We start from the raw sequence: 19,329 nt of genomic DNA on the forward strand, positions 1-19,329 counted from the left end.
GGGGTCCCGGGGGAGCAGGGCGGAGATACAGGGGGACCCGGGGTGCAGGATAGGGATACAGGGACAGCGGGAGGTGCCGGGCCGCAGGATGAGGGTACAGGAACAGAAGCGGGAAGGGTCCTCGCCCCCCGCCGCCGCCACCGGGGCGGGCGGGGCGCGGTGACGCCGCGCGGCCCCGCCCCCGGCCCGGGGCGCTCGGTGCGGGCGGGGCCGGGCGGAGCGGGCCGGGAGCGGCGCCGCGGGTGCGCGCAGGGGCGAGGGGCGGCCCGGCCGTGCGCGGCTCCGGCCCCGGCGGGGGCGGGCAGAGCCCTGCGCCGCGCCGAGCATGCGAGAGCCGCCGGGGCGGGCGGCAGCGGCGCAGCCAGCCGGGGCCGCGGCCGGGGCGGCGGAGCCATGCTGCTGGCCTCGGCCGTGGTGGTGTGGGAATGGCTGAACGAGCACGGGCGGTGGCGGCCCTACAGCCCGGCCGTCAGCCACCACATCGAGGCGGTGGCCCGCGCCGGGCCGCGGGCGGGCGGCAGCGTGGTGCTGGGCCAGGCCGACAGCCGCCTGGCGCCCTACATCATCGACCTGCAGTCCATGCACCAGTTCCGCCAGGACACCGGTGAGTCGGCCCCGCGGCCCGCACGGCCGGGCGGGCGGGCGGGCGGGGGGCTCCCGGTGTCCCCCGCTCCGGGGCTGCGCCGTGCGGCCCCGCCGTGCCCGCTCCCGCACCGCCCGGCCGCGATGCCGGCTCGCCCGATGTCCTCCCACCTGGTCCCCAGGTCCTCGCCCTGCCCTCGCTGCCCAGTCCTGCCCACGCATCCGTGGTCCCCCCCCCCGCCCCCCGGGGTCGTGCTGCCCGCCCTCCTCGCTGCTGCAGCGCCCCGTGCCCTGTTGCACCCACCCCGTGGCCTTTCCTTCTCCCTTCAGGGGAGCCCGTCTCCTGCACACCCTTCCCAGGGCCGTGCCCGGCTCCCTCCGTGCTGTCCCGGAGCCGCCATCGACCTAGAGCTGAATGGCACTTGGGTGACAGATCCTGCCCTCCCTGGGGGATGGCAGCCCCGGGGCAGCGGCGCAGGTGGAGGGATGCTCGAGGAGGGCACGGGCAGGTGGGTGGGTCCCCAGCGTGATGGGCTTGTCCGGGGCACAAGCACCCGTGGCAGGGCATTAGCATGGGGGGGTTGTGACCCCCCCAGCGCCCCCGTGATGGCCAGCGTGCTTTGTCCCTGGGGTGCAGCAGAGCGCCCAGACACCCTCCTTTGTCCCTCTTTCCCCAGCAGCCCTGGGGGCTGGCGGCGACCCTCCCCTGCCCGTGGGCGTGGGGACAAGGGACCTCTGCGAGCAGGGGGGCTGGGGGCCAGCTTCTGAGGGCTATTGTTGCCCAGGGTGGAGGACTGAAAGGGAGATTGTTCTGTCTCTCCCTGGGTTGCTGGGGATGTTGGTATTTTGGGTCATTAAACAGCTCTGATTTGGGGGGGTCGCGACCCTGGCAGGCCCTGAATAGCTATTGTTCCCTTTCTTCCCCTGTTGAATGGGAGGCCGGCTGGCGGCGCGGGGCTGGGGGAACACACAGCATTCCCACACTGCTGCCTGGGGACCGCCAGATGCCGCATGCTGCCGCCGGATTAGGATAAATCACTGCCCCGCTCCCCTCGGCTTTTCTGCCCCGGGTGCCCTTGGCAGGACAGGGCGGGTGGCTTGGCTTGGCTTGGCTTGGCTGGGGTGTAGCTCCACCCCACGCCCCTTAGCAGGGTGCTGATAAACACCTTTTCCTCCTTATCCTGCTCGTGTCCCTGCGGGACCTGCGGTGGCGGCTGCTCCCCGCGGAGAGGTGGGGCGGGGGGGAGGTGAGAAGGGACTGAAATTCTTGCAGGCTTTGCAGGACACGTGGTGAAAAGCCGAAGCAGCAGACTTGTTATTGCTTCTCTCTGAGTGCTTTCTTGTTCCTCGCGCTGGGCTCAGCCACGGAGTTCTGCAGAAGGACCTGGAGGCAGCAGTGCTTGTCCCACCTGTTACCCAAAACACCTCTGGACATTAGTGACACGCTCGGGATGGGACCCTGGGACCAAGCCCAGCCGTGCTCGGCCTGCCCTGCCCTGCTGTGAGCTGTCCCAAAGAGGAAGGCTCTCTCCTCATGGCAGGAGTTTGCAAATTTTGTGTCCACGCTTTGAATGCGTCCTAGTTGACTGGGAGTGGTGGGAAAGGAAACGCCTAGCCAAAATAAGGATGCAGGGCACAAAGCCTTGGTGCTTTGTGCTCTCATCCTACTCCTGATGTTTGCTGATGGGGCAGCGGGAGCTGGGCATGGGGCCCCGCTCGAACTCCTTAGCTTGGCCTCCCAGGGATTTTCCCTGTGCCACAGTGGGGGTTTTCATTGCGGGCTGGTTTGGCAGCTGCAGATGGTGGGGCTGGCACGAGCCCCGCTCCCCTACGTGCGTGAGGGCCCCCGTGTGTCACTGCTGGGGGCTCGGAGCTGCCCCTCAAATCTTTCATTCACCTGCTCCAGCCCAGAGGTGGGAGGGAGACAGGCACTGCAGGGCTCGGGTGCCCTAATGCCTGGTTTCGTCAGGCTCCCGCGGGAGGCCCCTGGGAACAGGCTGGAGCAGCCAAGCCTTGTGGTTCTGTGTTTCCCCATCAGGGCTGAGTGGCTCCACATGGGGGCTGTGGGCCAGTGGGGGTGAAATCTGCCCTTCCCTTCAGCCCAGTTGCACGGGGGGTTCCCCCGCCCTCCCCCAGGCTGTGGGGCTCCCTGCCCTCTGGGGAAACCGAGGCACACCAGTCCCCGGGCAGGGCGGGGACAGCAGCGGAGCCGGAAAGCCGTGCTGTCCCTGCGTGGAACGGCACCGGCGGGGCAGGTTGGGGTGGTTTCGCTGCCTGCCCACGGGTGGGTGCTGGCGCCAGGGTCTGACGGCGTCTGTCGCCCTCCCTCAGGCACCATCCGGCCCGTCCGGCGCAGCTACTACGACCCGTCCTCGGCGCCGGGCAAGGGAGTCGTCTGGGAGTGGGAGAATGACAGCGGGACGTGGACGCCCTACGACATGGACGTGGGCATCACCATCCAGCGCGCCTACGAGAAGCAGCACCCCTGGGTGGACCTGAGCGCCATCGGCTTCTGCTACGTCATCGACTTCGCCACCATGGGCCAGATCAACCGGCAGACCCAGCGCAAGCGCCGCGTCCGCCGCCGCCTCGACATGGTCTACCCGCTGGTGTCGGGCACCCTGCCCAAGTCGCAGTCGTGGCCGGCCAGCCCCGGGGCGGCGGCGGCCCCTCCGGTCCCGGCCTGCACCTGTCCCCAGTGCCTCCTGGTCATGAGCGTCAAAGCCACCGCCGGCCCCAGCGCCGCCACCCTGCAGCCCCGCAAAGCCGCCCCCGCGCCGCCGGCCACCCCCAAGCCCCCGCTGCCCGCGGCAGGGCCGAAGGCGCCGGACGGCGTGGCCGTGGTGCGCGGCTCGCTGAAGCCGCTGGCGGCGCAGGGTGGCCGGCGGCAGGCGGCCAGCACGCCCGCCCTGAGCTCGGCCAGCGCCTCCGGCAGCCCCCCCGGCGTGGGCAGCGGCAAAGCCCCCCGGCCCGGCCTCGGCACCCTGAACCGCAGCCACCTGCAGCGCCTGGCCATCGCTCAGTCCCGCGTGCTCATCGCCTCCGGGTGAGTCCCGCTGCCTGCTGGCCACGGGGTGCCCGGCACAGACCTTCCTCCCTCCCCGGGGCTCAGAGGGGCCACAGCCCCTGCCGCAGGGGTCTGCCACCCCTGAGCCTGGTGGGAGACGCCCCGGTGGTCCCCAACCTCCCGTGGAGGGTGGTGGGTTCTGCCGGGCCCCTCGCCTTCCCCGCAGGTGCCTGGGGACTGGAGCAGGGATGGGGTGGCTCCTGCATCTCAATGAAGAGGCTGGGGCTGCTCTTTCTCTTGGAGTCAGGGGTTGGGTGGGGGACTGCGAAAGGCCCAAAGAAAAGCCATTCAGGCCCCATGAGAAGGGGTCCCTCCAGACCCCCACCCTCCAAAGACACTTTTTTGTGATGGGGTGGACGTTTAATGGGCCTGTTTCTCCCCTTTGTCTGTCTCTGCCGGCAGCCTTCTGTCGCAGCCTGGCCCCTTTCCTCTCCCTCTCCGTCCTCCCCCTTCCCTCTGCTCCTGACCTGCCGGGAAACTTTCCCATGGAAGAGAGCCCCAAGGGGAGGGGGGGGGGGGAAAGAGCTGTGGCAGTGACGTGGCCATAAGGAGAAAAGAGGAAAAGAAACAACAGACTGGCCCGGGGAGCTGTGACAAAAAGGGGCCATGAATGGAGATGCAGGCAGGGTTTCTAAAGCGCCAGAGAAAAGGCGGTGGTGGGGCAGGGAGGGGCACGTTGCCCCACCGGGGGATTCTCTGTTTCCAGCCAGGGCCCGTGCAGTTGCTCGGGCAACCCTTGTGTTGCCCCTGGGCCCTGTGGGGATGTGGTGGGTGCCTCCTGCCCATCCTGATGTGGTCTCTGCTGGCTCCCCTCAGGGTCCCCACGGTCCCTGTGAAGAACCTCACCGGCTCCAGCCCCGTCAACCCAGCACTGGCAGGTGAGGATGGGGCCGCAGCGGGTGCTCGTTCCCGCGGGGTGGGGGGGACAAACAGCCCCAGTGGGGTGGGTTTTGGGGAGCGTCTGGGGTTCGGGGTGTCCCTGGTTTTCCTCGGTGCCATTTGCTACCTCCGTGCGCAGGGATCACGGGGATCCTCATGAGCGCAGCCGGGCTGCCCGTGTGCCTGACCCGGCCCCCCAAGCTGGTGCTGCACCCCCCGCCCGTCAGCAAGAGCGAGATCCAGCCCATCCCCGGCATCTCCCACTCCTGCCGCAAGACCACCAAGAAACAGGCCAAGAAGGGTAGGAGAGACTGTCCCTCCTGCCCTTCCTGGTTCCCCTGTGCCCCCCCATCCCCTGTGCCGCCCCTGGCAGCGGGTTTCTCCCATCCTTTGACTCTCGCTCTCCCGCAGGTAAAACCCCAGAGGAGGTGCTGAAGAAATACCTGCAGAAGGTGCGGCATCCGCCGGATGAGGTGCGAGCGGCGGGGCTGCGCCGGGGCGTCCGTGGGGCTCTGCCCTGGGATGAGCTCTGCCCTGGGATGAGCCACCGGGGACCCAGCGATGCCACGTGCAGGGATCTGCCGCCGCCCTGCGTGGCTCTGCCCTGTCCCCAGGAGGGGCCGTGTGCTGCAGGGTGGTGGCCCGGCCCGGGGGTGGGCGCCGGTCCCTGGGTGAGAGCAGCGCAGCCCATCAGCACCCGTCCCTCTGATCCCTGTCCTCCCCTCCGGCACAGGACTGCACCATCTGCATGGAGCGGCTCTCTGCCCCCTCTGGCTACAAGGGGCCCCAGCCGGCCGTGAAGCCTGACCTCGTGGGGAAGCTGGTCAAGTGCAGCCACGTCTTCCACCTCCACTGCCTGGTGGCCATGTACAACAACGGCAACAAGGTGAGAGGGTGCAGCCCTGGGGGACCCCCAGCTCAGCCACCTCAGCTGAGCTCCATGAGCTCTCCACGGGACAGAGCTCCAGCCCGGCTGCCCTGGAGGGCTGTGAGCTCCTACCCCGACTCAGAGTTTAGTTTTTATCAGCAGCAAGCGCTTGGGGAGTGCGAAATCAGAACCCGGGGCTGTGTGCGTGTGTTTCCCCCCACTATGCCCGGTTTTGTGTGCTTGTTTTCCTTCCCAGGGTGGACTTTGATCCCTGCATGTTTGAGCAGAGCTACCTGGAATCTGGTGCCAAGCAGTGCTTCTCCAGCCACGGGAGGGTTTTTGCAAATACCCCTCGTGCTTGACACTCCCTGGGAAATGCACTGTTTGGAGATTTTCAATATTTATTGTATTTCCCTCTTTGAAAAAAAACAAAACAAAACAAGCCACCAAATCAGAGCTAGGGAAAGCAACGAGGACTGGAAAGCTGATGGGAAGAGAAACGCAGACCTCGTGGTTTTGGTTGAAGTTGTGTAGTGAATTCTCCCAGCCCTGTCCCAGGCTTCCTGAGAGCTCTTCAAATGATGCTTTTCCCAATTAAAACAGCATTCAGTGCTGCTCAGGGACTCAGTGCCTGGCGTGGCTCGGTGCTGGGGATCCTGGTTTCACTGTGTGGCCCTTTTCCTGCTCTCAGGATGGGAGTCTGCAGTGTCCCACCTGCAAAACCATCTACGGGGTGAAGACGGGGACACAGCCTCCCGGGAAGATGGAATATCACATCATCCCCCACGCGCTGCCCGGCCACGCCGACTGCAAAACCATCCGCATCATCTACAACATCCCCCCGGGGGTGCAGGTGGGTCTGGGGGGGGAAATCACCTAGGGGGGGTGGTCCTTGTCGCTGCTGAATCCCCCCCAGGTCACGCTACAGCTCGTGCCTTGACTCGGGAGCTGCTCATCCATAAGGATGTTGTGGGAAGTCTGGGGTGTATCTGCGTCAAAGTGCTGTCCCTGTCTGCTTGGTGGAGGTGTGGGGGGGTGGGGGGTGGTGGCCATTAGTGCCCACCAAGGCTTGGGGGATGCCCAGAGCATCCTTTTGAGCTCCAAAAGGGTTTTCTTCTCCCACTTCCCACATTGCAGGGACCGGAACATCCAAACCCTGGGAAGAGCTTCACGGCCCGTGGCTTCCCCCGGCACTGCTACCTGCCAGACAGTGAGAAGGGCAGGAAGGTGAGCTGGCCAAGGTGTGCCAGGGTGGGAAAAGCAAACATGGCTTAAGAGGGGGAATGTGGGTGGAGGTTTTCCCCGCAGCCCCATCCAGCAGGCTCTGCGGGAGCCCCATGACCTTCCCGTGCAGGCTGGTCCCTCTGTTCTGGCTGGGGCGGAGGCTGGGCTGGGACGCTCCAGGAGGCCTTGCCTGCGGGTCGCCCGCGTTGCCGCGCTCGCTTTGCTGCCTGCCCCGTTCCCGGCCTCCGCAGGTACTGAAGCTGCTGCTGGTGGCCTGGGACCGGGCGCCTGATCTTCGCCATCGGGACCTCCAGCACCACGGGCGAGTCGGACACGGTGATCTGGAACGAGATCCACCACAAGACGGAGTTCGGCTCCAACCTCACTGGCCACGGCTACCCCGACATCAACTACCTGGACAACGTCCTGGCTGAGCTGGCGGCCCAGGGCATCACGGAGGAGAGCCTGACGCAGGAGAAGGACTGAGACCGCGGCGAGGAGGCAAGGAAAGGGTTGCCTGTGCCGGCACCCGCCAGGATAAAGCTGCTGGAGATACCTGCCTGGGGGCTTTTCAGGGCACACCTGGAGCCCCCTGCTCCCAGTGGCAGCCGCGCAGTGCCCCGGGCTGGCTGGGAATGTGGGAGAAGGTCCTTTTGGCCATCCCCTTCACTCCTGCAGGGCGGGAACATCCCCACACACAGCTGGGGGGCTTCAGGCTGGCTTGGCCACCCCTCTGGATGGTGTCCTGTCCTTGCTGCCACGGTGCTGAGGGCTTGGGGGGTGCCAGGCTCCCCTCTCTCCTCACCTGTGCCGGTCCCAGCCTGACCCAGCACCCCTGGCACCCGCCTGGGGCTGGGACCTGGCTCGGGGTGGGAGCTGGGGCCGCGGGAGTCCCCCTTGCCCTGCCTTGTCCCTCTGACGTTCGTTTGTTTGTTCGTTCTGTCCGGTACCTCCCCACCGGTCTCCCGTGTCCGTGGAGGTTGGGGGGTCCCTGGGCTGCCTCGGCTCCCCCCAGCCCTGTGCCCCCTGCTCCTCTTGGCTGTGTCTGAGCTGTGCCCTGCAGGGTCCCCTTGTCTGGGCTGCCCCCGCCTCTGCGGGCCAGGGAGGGGCTGGTGGGTGGTAGGAGGAGGGGGGGGCGGGACAGTGACATCCCAGCCCCCCGCAGTGGGTTCCTTGAACTGTTCGTATGGGGGCGTCCCCGCGTTGGAATTTCTATATACCTCGTGTTTTGGGGTTTTGTCGTATATATGTACATATAGGGGGGGCGTTTGGGGAGGCAGCCTGGGAGAACGTGGTGCTGCAGCCGGGCCGGGGCTGGGCACGGTGGTGCTCGGGGTTGGGACAAGGGTTTGTGGGGCCCCCCCACCCCGGCAGGGCTCTGCCCCACGGGAGGGGTGTCACCTGTGGGTCCCCATGGGGCCAGGTGGAGGTGGGGTGAGAACTGTCCCCCTTCCTGCACCCAGAGAGGCCTCGGGGGGGTCTGGAGGGGAAGGTGGATGCTGAGGGGTTGGCGTGGGCTGGCCCAGAAGGGTGGTGTGGGTAGGAGAGTGTGGGTGATGTGGGTGGGGGAAGTGTGTTCCAAGGCTCTGGGGGTCCCTGCCAGTCCCCTGGGGTGACTGGGCCTTGGAGAGCCCTGGGCTGGTGGAAGATGGCCCTGCCCAGGGCAGGGGTTAGGAACGAGAGGGTCTGTGGGTCCCTTCCATCCCAAACCAGGGATTCGTGGGGCCTCTCGGAGCCGCCTGTGCTGGGTGCTGGGGGGTCCCTGCCCCTCTGTGCTGGCGGGAGGGGGGGCCCATCCTGCTGTGCATCGTTCTGTTGTCGTTGCTGTTTTTCCTCTCCGTGGCCTGGAGGGTCCGTCACCCCCGTGGCCACGCCGCGGAGGGGCTGGGGGTCAATAAAGCGGATGGCAGGGGACTCTGGCGGTCCCTGCACGGCCTGGCCTCTCTGTTGTCTTCTGTCAGTCATCTGTGTGGCCAGGCGAGCCAGGGCCACTGTGGGCAGGGCCAGGCGCCCCGAGTCCCCCTGATGGCGCTTTGCAGCGACCTGTCCCCAGCCACCCTCAGCGTGGGTTGTTATCTTCTACCTCAAGGGAGAAACCCTCTTTCCCCAGGCACACGCCCCTGTTTGGGTGGCTCTCAGCGGTGTGGTTTCTTCTCCACGTACGCCCTGGGTTTTCCCCAGTGCGGACAAAGCCTGTCTGGAGCTATGCAAAACCCTCTGGGCAAGGAAGGGGAGGGTTTCCCCGTCCTCCTCGGTGCCAGCCCGATGGCTCTTACTGTGAGTAAGTCTTTCCACGACGTGACTTTTTTTTTTCCTTTTTTTAATGCTCTGTTGACTACACGATGAGTTGCTGGCTGAAATAAAACTGCTCCGTGCCTCTCTGCATGCGTGTGTATATCTATCCCGATAGATATACATGGAGACGGGGGTTGCAGCTTGCAGCATGCAGGATTTGGGCGATAACCCTCTGCGGGGCCGCTCCGCTCCCTCCTTTTCCTGCGGGTTTGGGGCTTTGGGGACGAGGGGAGGGGGTGCTCAGGGCACCGTGCCCTCCGGCTCCTGCTGGTACCCCTCGCCCACGCTGAGCACGGTACAGTGCTCGGGGCTGGCGGGGGCCGGGCTGTCCCCTGTGCCCAGCGCGCGGTAGCCCCTGGCCCTGCAGCGCCGGCGGCCGTACCACGCTGTCCCCAGGACGGTGGCCAGCCCTGCCAGCACGGCCGCGGTGACTCCAGCCACCTCTCCCCCTGACAGCCCCCGGTCCCGGACCATTTCGGCCACGTGCCGGGCCTCGTCCGGCCGTGCCAGCCGCCACACGTGGGCTCTGGCCGTCCCTGACCCAGGTGCTGTCCCCGTCCCGCACCAGCAGCGTGTCCACGGCCGGCAGGTTGGCGGGGGGCCGGGTGAAGGGGGGCAGGCGGGCGGGCGGCAGCGAGCCCCCCGTGAGGAGCCCGGCCTGGACGCAGAACTGCACCTGGCAGCTGTCACTGATGAGCGCCAGGTGCTGGCTGAAGCCCGGGGGACAGCCCTTGGCGTGGGGGTCCTCAGCCGTGCCCTGGTGCTGCCCGGCCAGGGGGTTCCCCGCCTGGCAGCTGAAGAAGCCCCCGAAGGGCACCGCGTACGCGGCCCCCCCCTCGTAATCCTGGCTCACGCACACTCTGAGCTCGCCGAAGAGCTTCAGCGGGAAGTAGCCCGAGGGACAGGACTGGGCTCCGGTGATGGGGTTGGCGCTGTGAGTGCTGAACAGCCCCCCGAAGAGGTATCCCGAGTTTGGGGCCGCCGGCCCGCTCGCAGCGCACCAGTAGGCACTGAACTGCACCCGGGAGAGCCAGAAGACGTCCTGGCACTTGCGGTGGCAGAAGATGCCCAGGGTGCACTTGTTGTGGCACTCCAGGTGGCTGTGACCCTCCTCCCGCTCCTGCACGCCCAGCAGCACCGGGGCGTAGGCGGCGGGGCAGGAGAAGGCCCCGGTGAGGGGGTTCCTCTGCTCCAGCGCCTGGCACAGCATGGCGGTGTCGGGGCCGGCCAGGCCGACGCACTCCTGGAAGACTCCCCCGAAGGTGAAGTTGGCCATGGTGCCCTTGCAGGAGCCGTCGTCGGTGTTGGCGTAGAAGTTGAAGTTGGGCGAGGAGGTGTCGGTGCAGCCCGGGGCGGTGTTGAAGGTGTAGTAGCGGCGGATGGCCAGCTCCACCCGCCGGGCCACCCTCCGCACCGTGGGCGCCGGCAGCTCCGGCACCGTGCTGGGCTTGATGAAGTAGAACAGGGGCAGCCCCGAGCGGTCCAGGGCCACCAGCTGGTTTTGAATCCTCTCCTGCCACGTCTTCAGGGTGATGCCTGGGTAGAAAGGAGTCCCACCGATGCTCTCCACCCGGGAGCTGGTGCGGTTCTCCAGGTACTGCTTGGTGAAGCCAGAGCTGACATCCAGGGATTCCTTGGTTCCCGCACTGATGATGCTGTGGAAGGCCACGCCGGCAGAGGCAGTGACAGCGCTCCGTGTGGCCCAGCTGTCCTTCAGGAAGGTGGCCTTGATCTGGTCCTCCTGTACCAAGGTGGCTCCTGCGTCCACGGAGGTGATGGCGTGGGTGCCGTAGCTGAGCACCAGCACCTCGGCCAGAAAGTCGGCCATCTGGGTCTGGTTGTTCTCCAGGTGGCTGGCGATGGTCAGCAGCTGCTTCTTGAAGCCCTTGTCCAGGGCCGCCTCAGGGTCGATCCTGGCAGTGTAAACCAGGTTCCTGACTTGCACCCGGGTGGTGACAGCCTGGTCTCTCACGTGGTGGGTCTTGGTGCGGTGGAAGTCGCTGGAGAACTTGCCGTTGATGGCAGAGAAGAGGGACAGCTCCAGGTTGATGGAGGCAGAGGTGACGCTCTGGTAATCTTTCCAGGACTCGATGATCTCGGAGTTGATGTCCAGGTTGCTCTGCTTGCGGGGGATAGTGAAGATCTCATCTGGGATGATGTAAGATCCATCCTCTGTGGTCTTGCACTGCGAGTAGCCCAGGTTGATGACTCTGCCCATATCCAAATTCCTGAGGTTATCCCAGCCCCCCCCGGCAGAACTTCCAGCCGCGGGAGCTTCAAGGTCCTGCCGCACGCCCCAAACCCCGAAGAGGAGGAGAGCTCCTGGGGCTGCCCAGCCCCTGTCACCCGTGCCAGCAGTGCCCAGGTGAGCAATACCCCCCAGAGCCCCCAGCCCATGGCTGAACGCCCCAGCCCTCACCAGTCCGAGCGGTGGGACAGGAGCTGGGAAAATGAGCTGGCTGAGGGAAACGGCAAAAGGGAAAGGAGAAGTGAGAGCTGAGGCATGTGAGAAATGACAGAGTGGAAGCTGAGGCCAGGGGGTGGGGAGCAGGAAGGTAGGTGTCTGCCCCTCCCTCAGCCCCGACATCTGCACTGGGGCCCTCTGCAGCCTCCTCCACCCCCTCCCGTCCTTCTGCCAGGGTCTGCAGTGTCACCAGCTGGGGAAAGCAGCTCCTGCTTGGGAATGCTGAGCCACAGGTGCTGAGGATACCGATCCAGCGCTGCCCATCCGGCTGGGCTTCAGCTTCAGCGGCACAGGGCAGGTGCTGCAAGTTCTGGAGAACAAACGGTTAAAGAAGTTTCTGCCGTGATAACTGTGACTCCTTCCATATAGTCAGATTCACTTCCCCTGGTTTTGCTCCTGCGTTCCTCTTTCCAGGACACTTCTGCCTGGGAGGAGGCTGAAGAGAGAGCTGTGATGGAGGCAGAGGGGCCGTAGGTGCCTGTGTTTTTTCGGCAGGATAACGCCAGGAGTGGCGGGCGAAGGGATAACAGGAACACCGCTGCGGACATCCTTGCTGGCTCAAGCCCCTGGTGTAGCTGGAAAACCCTGGTGCGGGGATTCTCGTCTGCACTGGGACGTGCAGGCTGTGCGGTCACCTCACCTAAAACCTACCCACTGTGCCATGGGGGCAGTGGAACGGTTCAGGTTTTTCCCCCAGTATTTTGAGGAGGTGCTCTGAATTAGCCTGTTCCCGCCTTGCTTCCAGTGGTGAGATCCCCATCAGTCCCCTGGCATCTCTCCCGGGCAGTGCGGCTGGCCAGAGATCCCTCCTAACTCACTGTGGGACAGCAAAAACCCCACAGCCAAGGGTAACCAGGGATTGTGGGGATGGAGAATTTAATGGCATCAGGGGGCAGCTGTGCCAGTTCAACTGATAAAAAAAGTAAATCCAAGACTCCTCTAGAGAAGTATTGTTCCTGGATGGGTGTAAATACAGGGACACCTCTTTACTCTCAAGTGAGGGAGGGTTGTGGTTGTGCTGCCAGTTTACCCTTGAGAGTTCCAGGCTCTATTTTAGCTCCCCTGGCCGGGCCTGATGTGCAGCAGCGGCACAAGGGCCGGAGCAGGCAGCTAGCTCTGGGTGGGCTGATGCCATCACGGCCCAGTGGGTCTGGCAGCCTCCAGGGATCTCCCTGCAGCGGCAGCCTAGGGAAGGGATCAGACATCTCCTGGAACGGGAGAGTCCACTGCCTGGACTGCCTGGAGAGGGAACACGGTGGAGCCTGAGGGGGAGACGAGACACCGTCCTTAGGGACATTTCCTGTGCCGTGGGGCAGCTGCTGGCCTGTGGCACTGGAGCTGAGGGGACTCCAAAACTGTGCGGGGTTGCCCTGGCCTCGATTTTTCCCCCCTTTTTTTGTGGGGGACGCCCGCATGCTTGAAGCACTGAGCTGCTGGTAAGTGCACTTGGATTCGTTTTGTGCCTTCTCTGGGGGGCGAGGAAAAAGAGAGGTGGACGAGTCTGGGGGGTGATGGTATCATTTGGGGAACCCCAATGTCTGTGGTGGGGGAGCGAGGGGGGAACCCCCCAAAAAAGGGAGGTCATAGCTCCAAAATGCCTGAAAATTCATTTATGTGTAAAATAGTAGAAAGTGTAAGGATTCTTATTTATACATATATTGAAAAATACTATTAATTTATTTCAAGATAAATCTGCGATATTATAGACAAGATTTTAGACTATAAGGAATTCTGAATATGGATCCATAGGGTTTGAAAGTAAAAATACAAAGTGCATGCATAAAAATGAAAAATAAAGGGCTTGAAAAAGTTAGACAAGGTGATCTGTATGTAGGACCTAGAAACAGCTCTGTGTATTCGGAGTTCTTTCTCTCTCCTGCCGCTGGAGCACCCGAAATCTGGGATCTGGGATGGGATTGAAATTGGGGTTTTAGCGGCACCCCTAAAACCACTGCGCATGCGCGGTGAGCTCTACACCTCAGTGCTGCCGCCTTGTGGGCACACCCGGTACTGCAGCTCCGAGCGCCCGCGGCGCTTCCCGCGGCTCCGCCGGCACCGGCACCGGCACGTGGAGCTGGACCGGGACAACGACCGGGACAACGACCGGGACCGGCCGTGCGGGGCCCATGGCCGGGTCCTGCCCCCGGGGCCGCTCCCGGCAGGACCCGCGGCCGCTGTGCCGGGAGCGCAGGCGCGGAACCGGGAGCGGCAATGGCGGAGCGCCGGGAGCGGCAGTGGCGGGGAGCGCGGGGAGCAGCGCGGCCGGGCCGGGGACACCGGGGCGGCTGCTCCGGGCTCGGAGGTGAGCGGGGAACGGGGACAGCCCCGAGCGGACGGCGGGGACGGGCCGGGGAGGGAGCGGGCGGGGGAAGCGGGGGGACCCGGTGTCCCGGCGGAGGGAAAGCTGGTTAAAGGATAAAGATGCAGAGGAACAAGTGTTGTAAACCCCCCAGGCTCTCTGACAGAGCAAACCTTCCAGTAATGCCAGTACATCGCTCTGAGAGACTCTGGGATCACAAGGTTTTCCAGGAAAGCAAAACAAGGGCAGAGATGAGGGAATAGGCTTCCAGTTAAGAATGGTTTGGTGGGTGTAGGAATGATTCTTGTATGTTTGATGCTTCCCTTTTTATTCCTGGTATAATTTAAAAATTATTCCTTTAACAAATTCCTTTAACAAATGAACAAATTTGAGAATTTAAATTGGAGAAGAAACAATGCAAAATGAACGCATGGAGAGGTCATGGAATCATCCTGGACTTGCGGAATGGTTGGGGATGGAAGGGGCCTTATGGATCACCTCGTTCCATCCCCTGCCATTCCATCCACTAGCCCAGGGTGCTCCAAGGCCCATCCAGCCTGGCCTCAGAATTTCTAGGGATGGGGCAGCCACGATTTCCCTGGGTTTACGGGCACAAGAGGGAATTTCCAGCAGGAGCTGAGGGGTTTCCTTTGCTCTGCCTGGCCCTAGCAGGGCTTTGGGAGGCAGAGGCTGTGGGAACAGGAGCTTTGTCCACTGCCTTGGGGGAGTCTCTGATGTCCCAAAACCCAGCAGAGCAAGTGGTTGTGGTTTAACATCCCGTTCAAAGGAGATGCCAGGCCAGGAACGGGAATGGGCTGCAGAGCAGGGATGGTGCCCAGCAGAGGGGTGACTGTCCAGGGGGTCCCAGCAGTCCATCCCTGCTGCCCAGGTTTGGGATGAGCAGGCTGGTGACTGTCCCTGTGCTTGCTCTGCAGGATGAGGAAGCCAGGCCTGCTGAGGAGGAAGATGAGGAAGTGTGTGAGGATGGAGACAGCGGCCACCAAAGGCTGGGGAAGGCACAGATCCAGGTAGGAGACGTTGCCTTGCGAGGAGAGGGACTTGTCTGTCCCGTTGGAATTTGGGGCGTGAGGCCAGTGGAACAAAGGGTTTGATTCCATTTTCTTGCTCGGGTTTTCACGTGCCTTAAGAGAGCTTTGCGAAAATGTCATTATCCCTGATTGAGTCTCTGAAAAACAGGGATTGAAGCTTTCAGAAGGGGCCCAACCCTGCCTGCAGGTATCCAAGTGCAGCCCCCCCTCCCTGTTTTTGTGTCATCCTTTGCTGCTCTTCCCTGTTATTACTATTATTATTGTAAATTGCCACTCCATTTCTTCCATAGCCCTTTGCTTCCCAGAGGTGGTGCTTTAGGCAAGCCCCTCCAGCCTGGGAAGGGGCTTTTGGCTCCGGACTCATTCCCAGTCCCCATGAGCAGCTGGAGCTGTGCTGTCCCCAGCAGGTGCCTTTCCTTCCTTCCCTGCTGCACTTTGGCTTTTCGAGGGCTCTCTGGGGGGCTGAGGGAGAAGTTCTTTGTCATTCCAGGGCAGCATAAGCCCTGATCCCACTCAAAGCAGGAGGAATCATTTCATCCTTGTTTTTGGATACACTTTTGGTGTTTTCTCTCTTTTGCTGACACTGTGTGGTGAAGCAGCAGCTCCCAACTTTTCAGTGCTGCTCCCAGTTTTGTTCGTAGCTGGTAAACAAGAAACAGTAACTTGCTGCCTTGGGGTAATTGGATTAAGGACAAGGCCTCCCTCTTCATTAATATTCCAGAGAAAAGCTGCCAAGGAATAAAGTGAGACCTTCCCCCAGTGAAAACCTGCCCAGTCCCATGCTGAGTTTGCACACACACAAGGCTCAATCCCTGCTGGAATCCCTGTCACAGCCCCCAGATAAATGTGCAGTTTAAGGTCTCACAGCCTCAACTGGAAAATGTCCTGCCTCTGGATGTGGAAAATCAGTTTTTCATTGTTACAGCACCAGCTGAAGGTAATTATGAAGTGGTGCAATGGTTTTTATGTTGTGTGCATGGAGGAAATTCACAGGAGCAGCCAATGCTGCTCCACCTTCATGGACAAGCCTCTGGGTGTGGGATCTTGATTTGTGGGTGTGAAATTTTCTCACAGAATCCTCTGAGGCTGAAACAAAGACAAGGAACTTTCTGGGATGGGAAGAGCCAGAGCGAGTTGTTGTGGGAAAGGAAAATGAAAGATGGTAAGTGCTAAAACCTTTGTTCTTCCCTTGTCCTGAGCTCTGTAATCGGGAATGGGTCAGCTCTGGAAATTTCCTGGAGACACTGGAGAATGATCCCTGGTCTACTGAAAAGCGGGAAAATCCCACTGGCAAAATGCAGACCCTGAGGGAGGACAAAAAGAGCAGGACCTCGGCCTGCGAATGAGAAAGGAGAGACAAATGTATGGCTCATCCTGTGCCTCAAGGGACCAGGAAAAGCCCTTGGCTGAAAAACTGAAGTGTGTAGATGCAAAAATGCTGCTAGCGAGGATTTTCTTGCTATTTTCTAAATCTGTGAGAGACTTTTCTCTCTCACAGAAGAGGTAGCAGGGAATGTAAACAACCAAGCCACCTGCAACCTTGAAAAGTCTTGTTTATGGTACAGTAGAAAAATATTTTGACAATGGATGTTTTAGGATTTTAGCCAATCACCCCAAGGGGTGGCTGATCCTTGTCCAATTAGACTATAAAGAAAAACGTCTATAAAAGAGTTTGTAAAATAATTAAATAAATCAATCTTGCTGCACAATTCCTGCCTGCTGGATCTTCTCTCCTCCTCCTCCCTACGGCTGCGGGACACGGTGATATACCCTAGGGCCTCGGCCTGCGGTAATAGAAGTGCTGTTCCCCAGGGAGCCCCTGCACAGCCCCTGGGGATTGGGCTCATCCCGGCTTCCTTTCCAGAGCAAGAGGAGCACCCCACGGTGCTGTTTGAGACGTTCCTGACTGGAGCTGGGGCTGACTGGGCACTTTCCCATTTTTCTGTAGCAAATGGGCCATGACAAGGGAATTGGCTCCAACAAGGCCAAGGGTCAGTGTGGGCTCTGTGGCGAGGACAACACCCAGAGCTGGACAGAGAAGGGGACCTTCACCCACACTCCCAAAAAGGCGGGAAGGAAAAACACCTGCCTGCAGCTCCTGGAGCTCTGGGGTTTCTGGCACACTCAGGGACATGAGGGGATAATGCCAGAATCATTCAAACCTTGGGAATAATGGACTTAATAGCACCCCTCAAGCCTGTTCCGGGCAAGCTCCTGACCATCGGCCACTGGTTGCAGATGGCTGTGGAAGTGATGGAGGTGTTCAGGGAATGCTGATTGTTTTTCCCTCGTTTTGGCAATCTGGTCAATGAAAATATTAATTGATGTCTTCCATCAGGGAAACATTTAAGCAAGAGGTGCCAGAAAGAATTGGAGTTTCTGATTTTAAGTCTCCAACTTAAAATCCCCCCTGGATGGTCACCAGTGCAATTCCCACGGACTGGTCACCTTGGCCAGGAGTGTCCAATCCTGCTGTCAATGCACTGGGCCAGGATGTCATTTTCATTTCATGTAAAGACCCTCTGGGTGCCCCCCAGTCACTGGAAAGACCGGACTGGGCTCCCAGGACAGTAATTCCAGGTGTTCTCTTCATGGGAATAGCACAGGAGCCTTCCCCTTGGCCAGAGGAGCGGCCAGTGCCTCCCTCAGTCCACAAATCCCCAGGACAGAACACAGAGAAAGCAACAGGAATATGGAAATCCCCCACAGTGGGAGTTTGTGTTGCTCTGGATTAAATTTTGGATTTATAATGTTAAAGGGGGGGGGTGTGGAGGGGCTTTTCTCTCTCTCCTGTTCATTATTGTTACCACTGCTCTTGTTGCTCTCACTGTTACTATGTGTTGTCATTAATCTCAAATGATTGTATTTGTCTTGGTTTCCATTCTTAAACTGTTCTGAGCTGGAATTTTGTCTCTGGTCTCTTCCCCATCCCACGGGGGGTGAGGGAGCGGCTGCTGGTGCCCAGCTGGGGTCCAGCCGTGGCCCCGGGCACTTCTGGGGGCTCCGAACCCGAGGGACAGGAGCGGTTTTGGGCTCACAAAAAGAGACCCAGTGCTGCGTTTCGGGGGCTCAAAAGCAGGCGCAGAGCTTAAAAACAGAGACTAAATCCTGCACTGTGGAGTCCTGAGAGCAGGCTGGTATGGCCAGAGCTGGGACTCAGAAACAGTGACTAAATCCTGTTCTCAGGGCTTGAGGAAGAGAGCGAGTCCTGTGTGTTTGGGCTCACAAAGAGAAACGGAAGTGCTGCGTTTTGCTGGCCCTGAATTAAAGCCCAAGTGCCGTGTTTTGATGCTCCAAGCGGGCTCTTGGGGCCAGGGCGAGTCTGTGTCTCTGGGCTCCGAGTCCTGCCTCAGGCACAGCCCGAAGCCGGGCTCGCCGGCTCCACGCAGAGCTCGGGAGCAGCGACTCAGCGCCGCGTCCGGGGCTGGCGGCAGAGCCCGGGGCCGCGTCGTGGGGCCCCCGATCCCGCCGGGGGAGAGGCGGCCCCGCCCGGGACCCGCAGCGGCCGCCGGCAGGAGCCGGAGCCCCGGTCCCGGGAGCGGCCCCGGGGCGGCCCCGGTGCGCGGGGCGGGTCCGGCCCGGGAGAGAGGGGCGGGGCCCCGAGCGATGGAGCCGCCCCCGTGCCGGGCAGGGCGGGCCCCGGGGCCGGGCGGGGCCGGGGCTCTGGGGCGGTCCCGGGCGGGGCCGAGCGGGGCCGAGGGCGCGGCTTCAGGGGCGGGGCCGGGCCCGGCTCAGGTGCGCGGGGCGGGGTCCGCACAGGTGCGCGGGGTCCCAGGGCGGCTGCGCAGGGCGGGGCCGAGGTGATTTAAGCCCCCGAAATCGCCCCCGCCGCCATTTGCTCCCTCAGAGCTCGGGGAGGCTGCGGCCGGGTCGGGCTCCCCCTCTTTCTTCCCCCTCTTTCTTCCCCCTCTTTCTTCCCCCTGTTTCTCCTGCCCTTCTCCTCCTCCTTCTTCCCCCGCTTATCACCTCTTTCCTACCCCCCCAGTTTCTTTCTCTCTCCCCCACACCCTCCCTGTCTCTCCCAGCCCCCCGCCTGCCCTCTCCCCAGCGCCCCCACTCTCTCTCCCTCTACCCTGTGCATCCTCGACCCCCCCACCCCTCCTTTCTCCTCGACCCCTCCTTTCTCCCCTTTCCGTACCCCGCTCCCCAACCCGACTCCCCTCTCTTCCCCCTCCTCTGACCGTCATCCTCCCCTCACCCGACCTTTCCCTTCCCCCCTCGTTCTCCCCAAGCCACCCGACTCCTCTCCCTACCCCATCTCATCCCTCTTTCCCCGCAGCCGCGGGGCTCGGGGCGCCGGAGAATAAAGCCCAGAGGGGCCGGAGCCCGGCGCCCTGCCCTCGCTGGAGCCCCACACGGGCCGGGCCCGCTCGGCGGGTACCCCGTGCAGTACAAAAACAGCGCCGGGGCTCCGGCTTTCCACACATCACACTGGGGATCCCCTCCTCAGGAGGGGTTCCCGGGGGAGTGGTGGGTTTTGGGGAGGGTGGTGGGTTGGGGTGGGCCCCCTCCTCAGGAGGGGGTCCCGGGGGGTGGTGGGTTTCAGGGAGGGTGGTGGGTTGGGGTGGGGTGGGCCCCCTCCGGAGGAGGGGGTCCCGGGAG

At 62.4% G+C, this 19,329-nt stretch overlaps 2 protein-coding genes across 2 annotated transcripts; one reads left to right on the top strand and one right to left on the bottom strand.

The window, feature by feature from the left end:
• The first annotated feature begins 329 nt into the window (after positions 1-329).
• On the top strand, positions 330-9,003 carry DTX4 (deltex E3 ubiquitin ligase 4). Its single transcript, XM_039553460.1, is given in 10 exon segments — positions 330-604; positions 2,914-3,628; positions 4,466-4,527; positions 4,668-4,829; positions 4,940-5,001; positions 5,262-5,414; positions 6,088-6,249; positions 6,534-6,623; positions 6,872-6,904; positions 6,906-9,003. Coding segments are annotated over 10 exon segments (1,851 nt in total). The 5' UTR covers positions 330-393; the 3' UTR covers positions 7,107-9,003.
• Positions 9,004-9,066: 63 nt separating this feature from the next.
• Positions 9,067-11,400, bottom strand: MPEG1 (macrophage expressed 1). Its single transcript, XM_039553459.1, is given in 3 exon segments — positions 9,067-9,437; positions 9,439-11,165; positions 11,168-11,400. Coding segments are annotated over 3 exon segments (2,154 nt in total). The 5' UTR covers positions 11,313-11,400; the 3' UTR covers positions 9,067-9,155.
• Between the last annotated feature and the right edge of the window lie 7,929 nt (positions 11,401-19,329).

Source organism: Corvus cornix, chromosome 5 (assembly GCF_000738735.6).
Source record: "Corvus cornix cornix isolate S_Up_H32 chromosome 5, ASM73873v5, whole genome shotgun sequence".
Classification (NCBI taxonomy): Eukaryota; Metazoa; Chordata; class Aves; order Passeriformes; family Corvidae; genus Corvus; species Corvus cornix.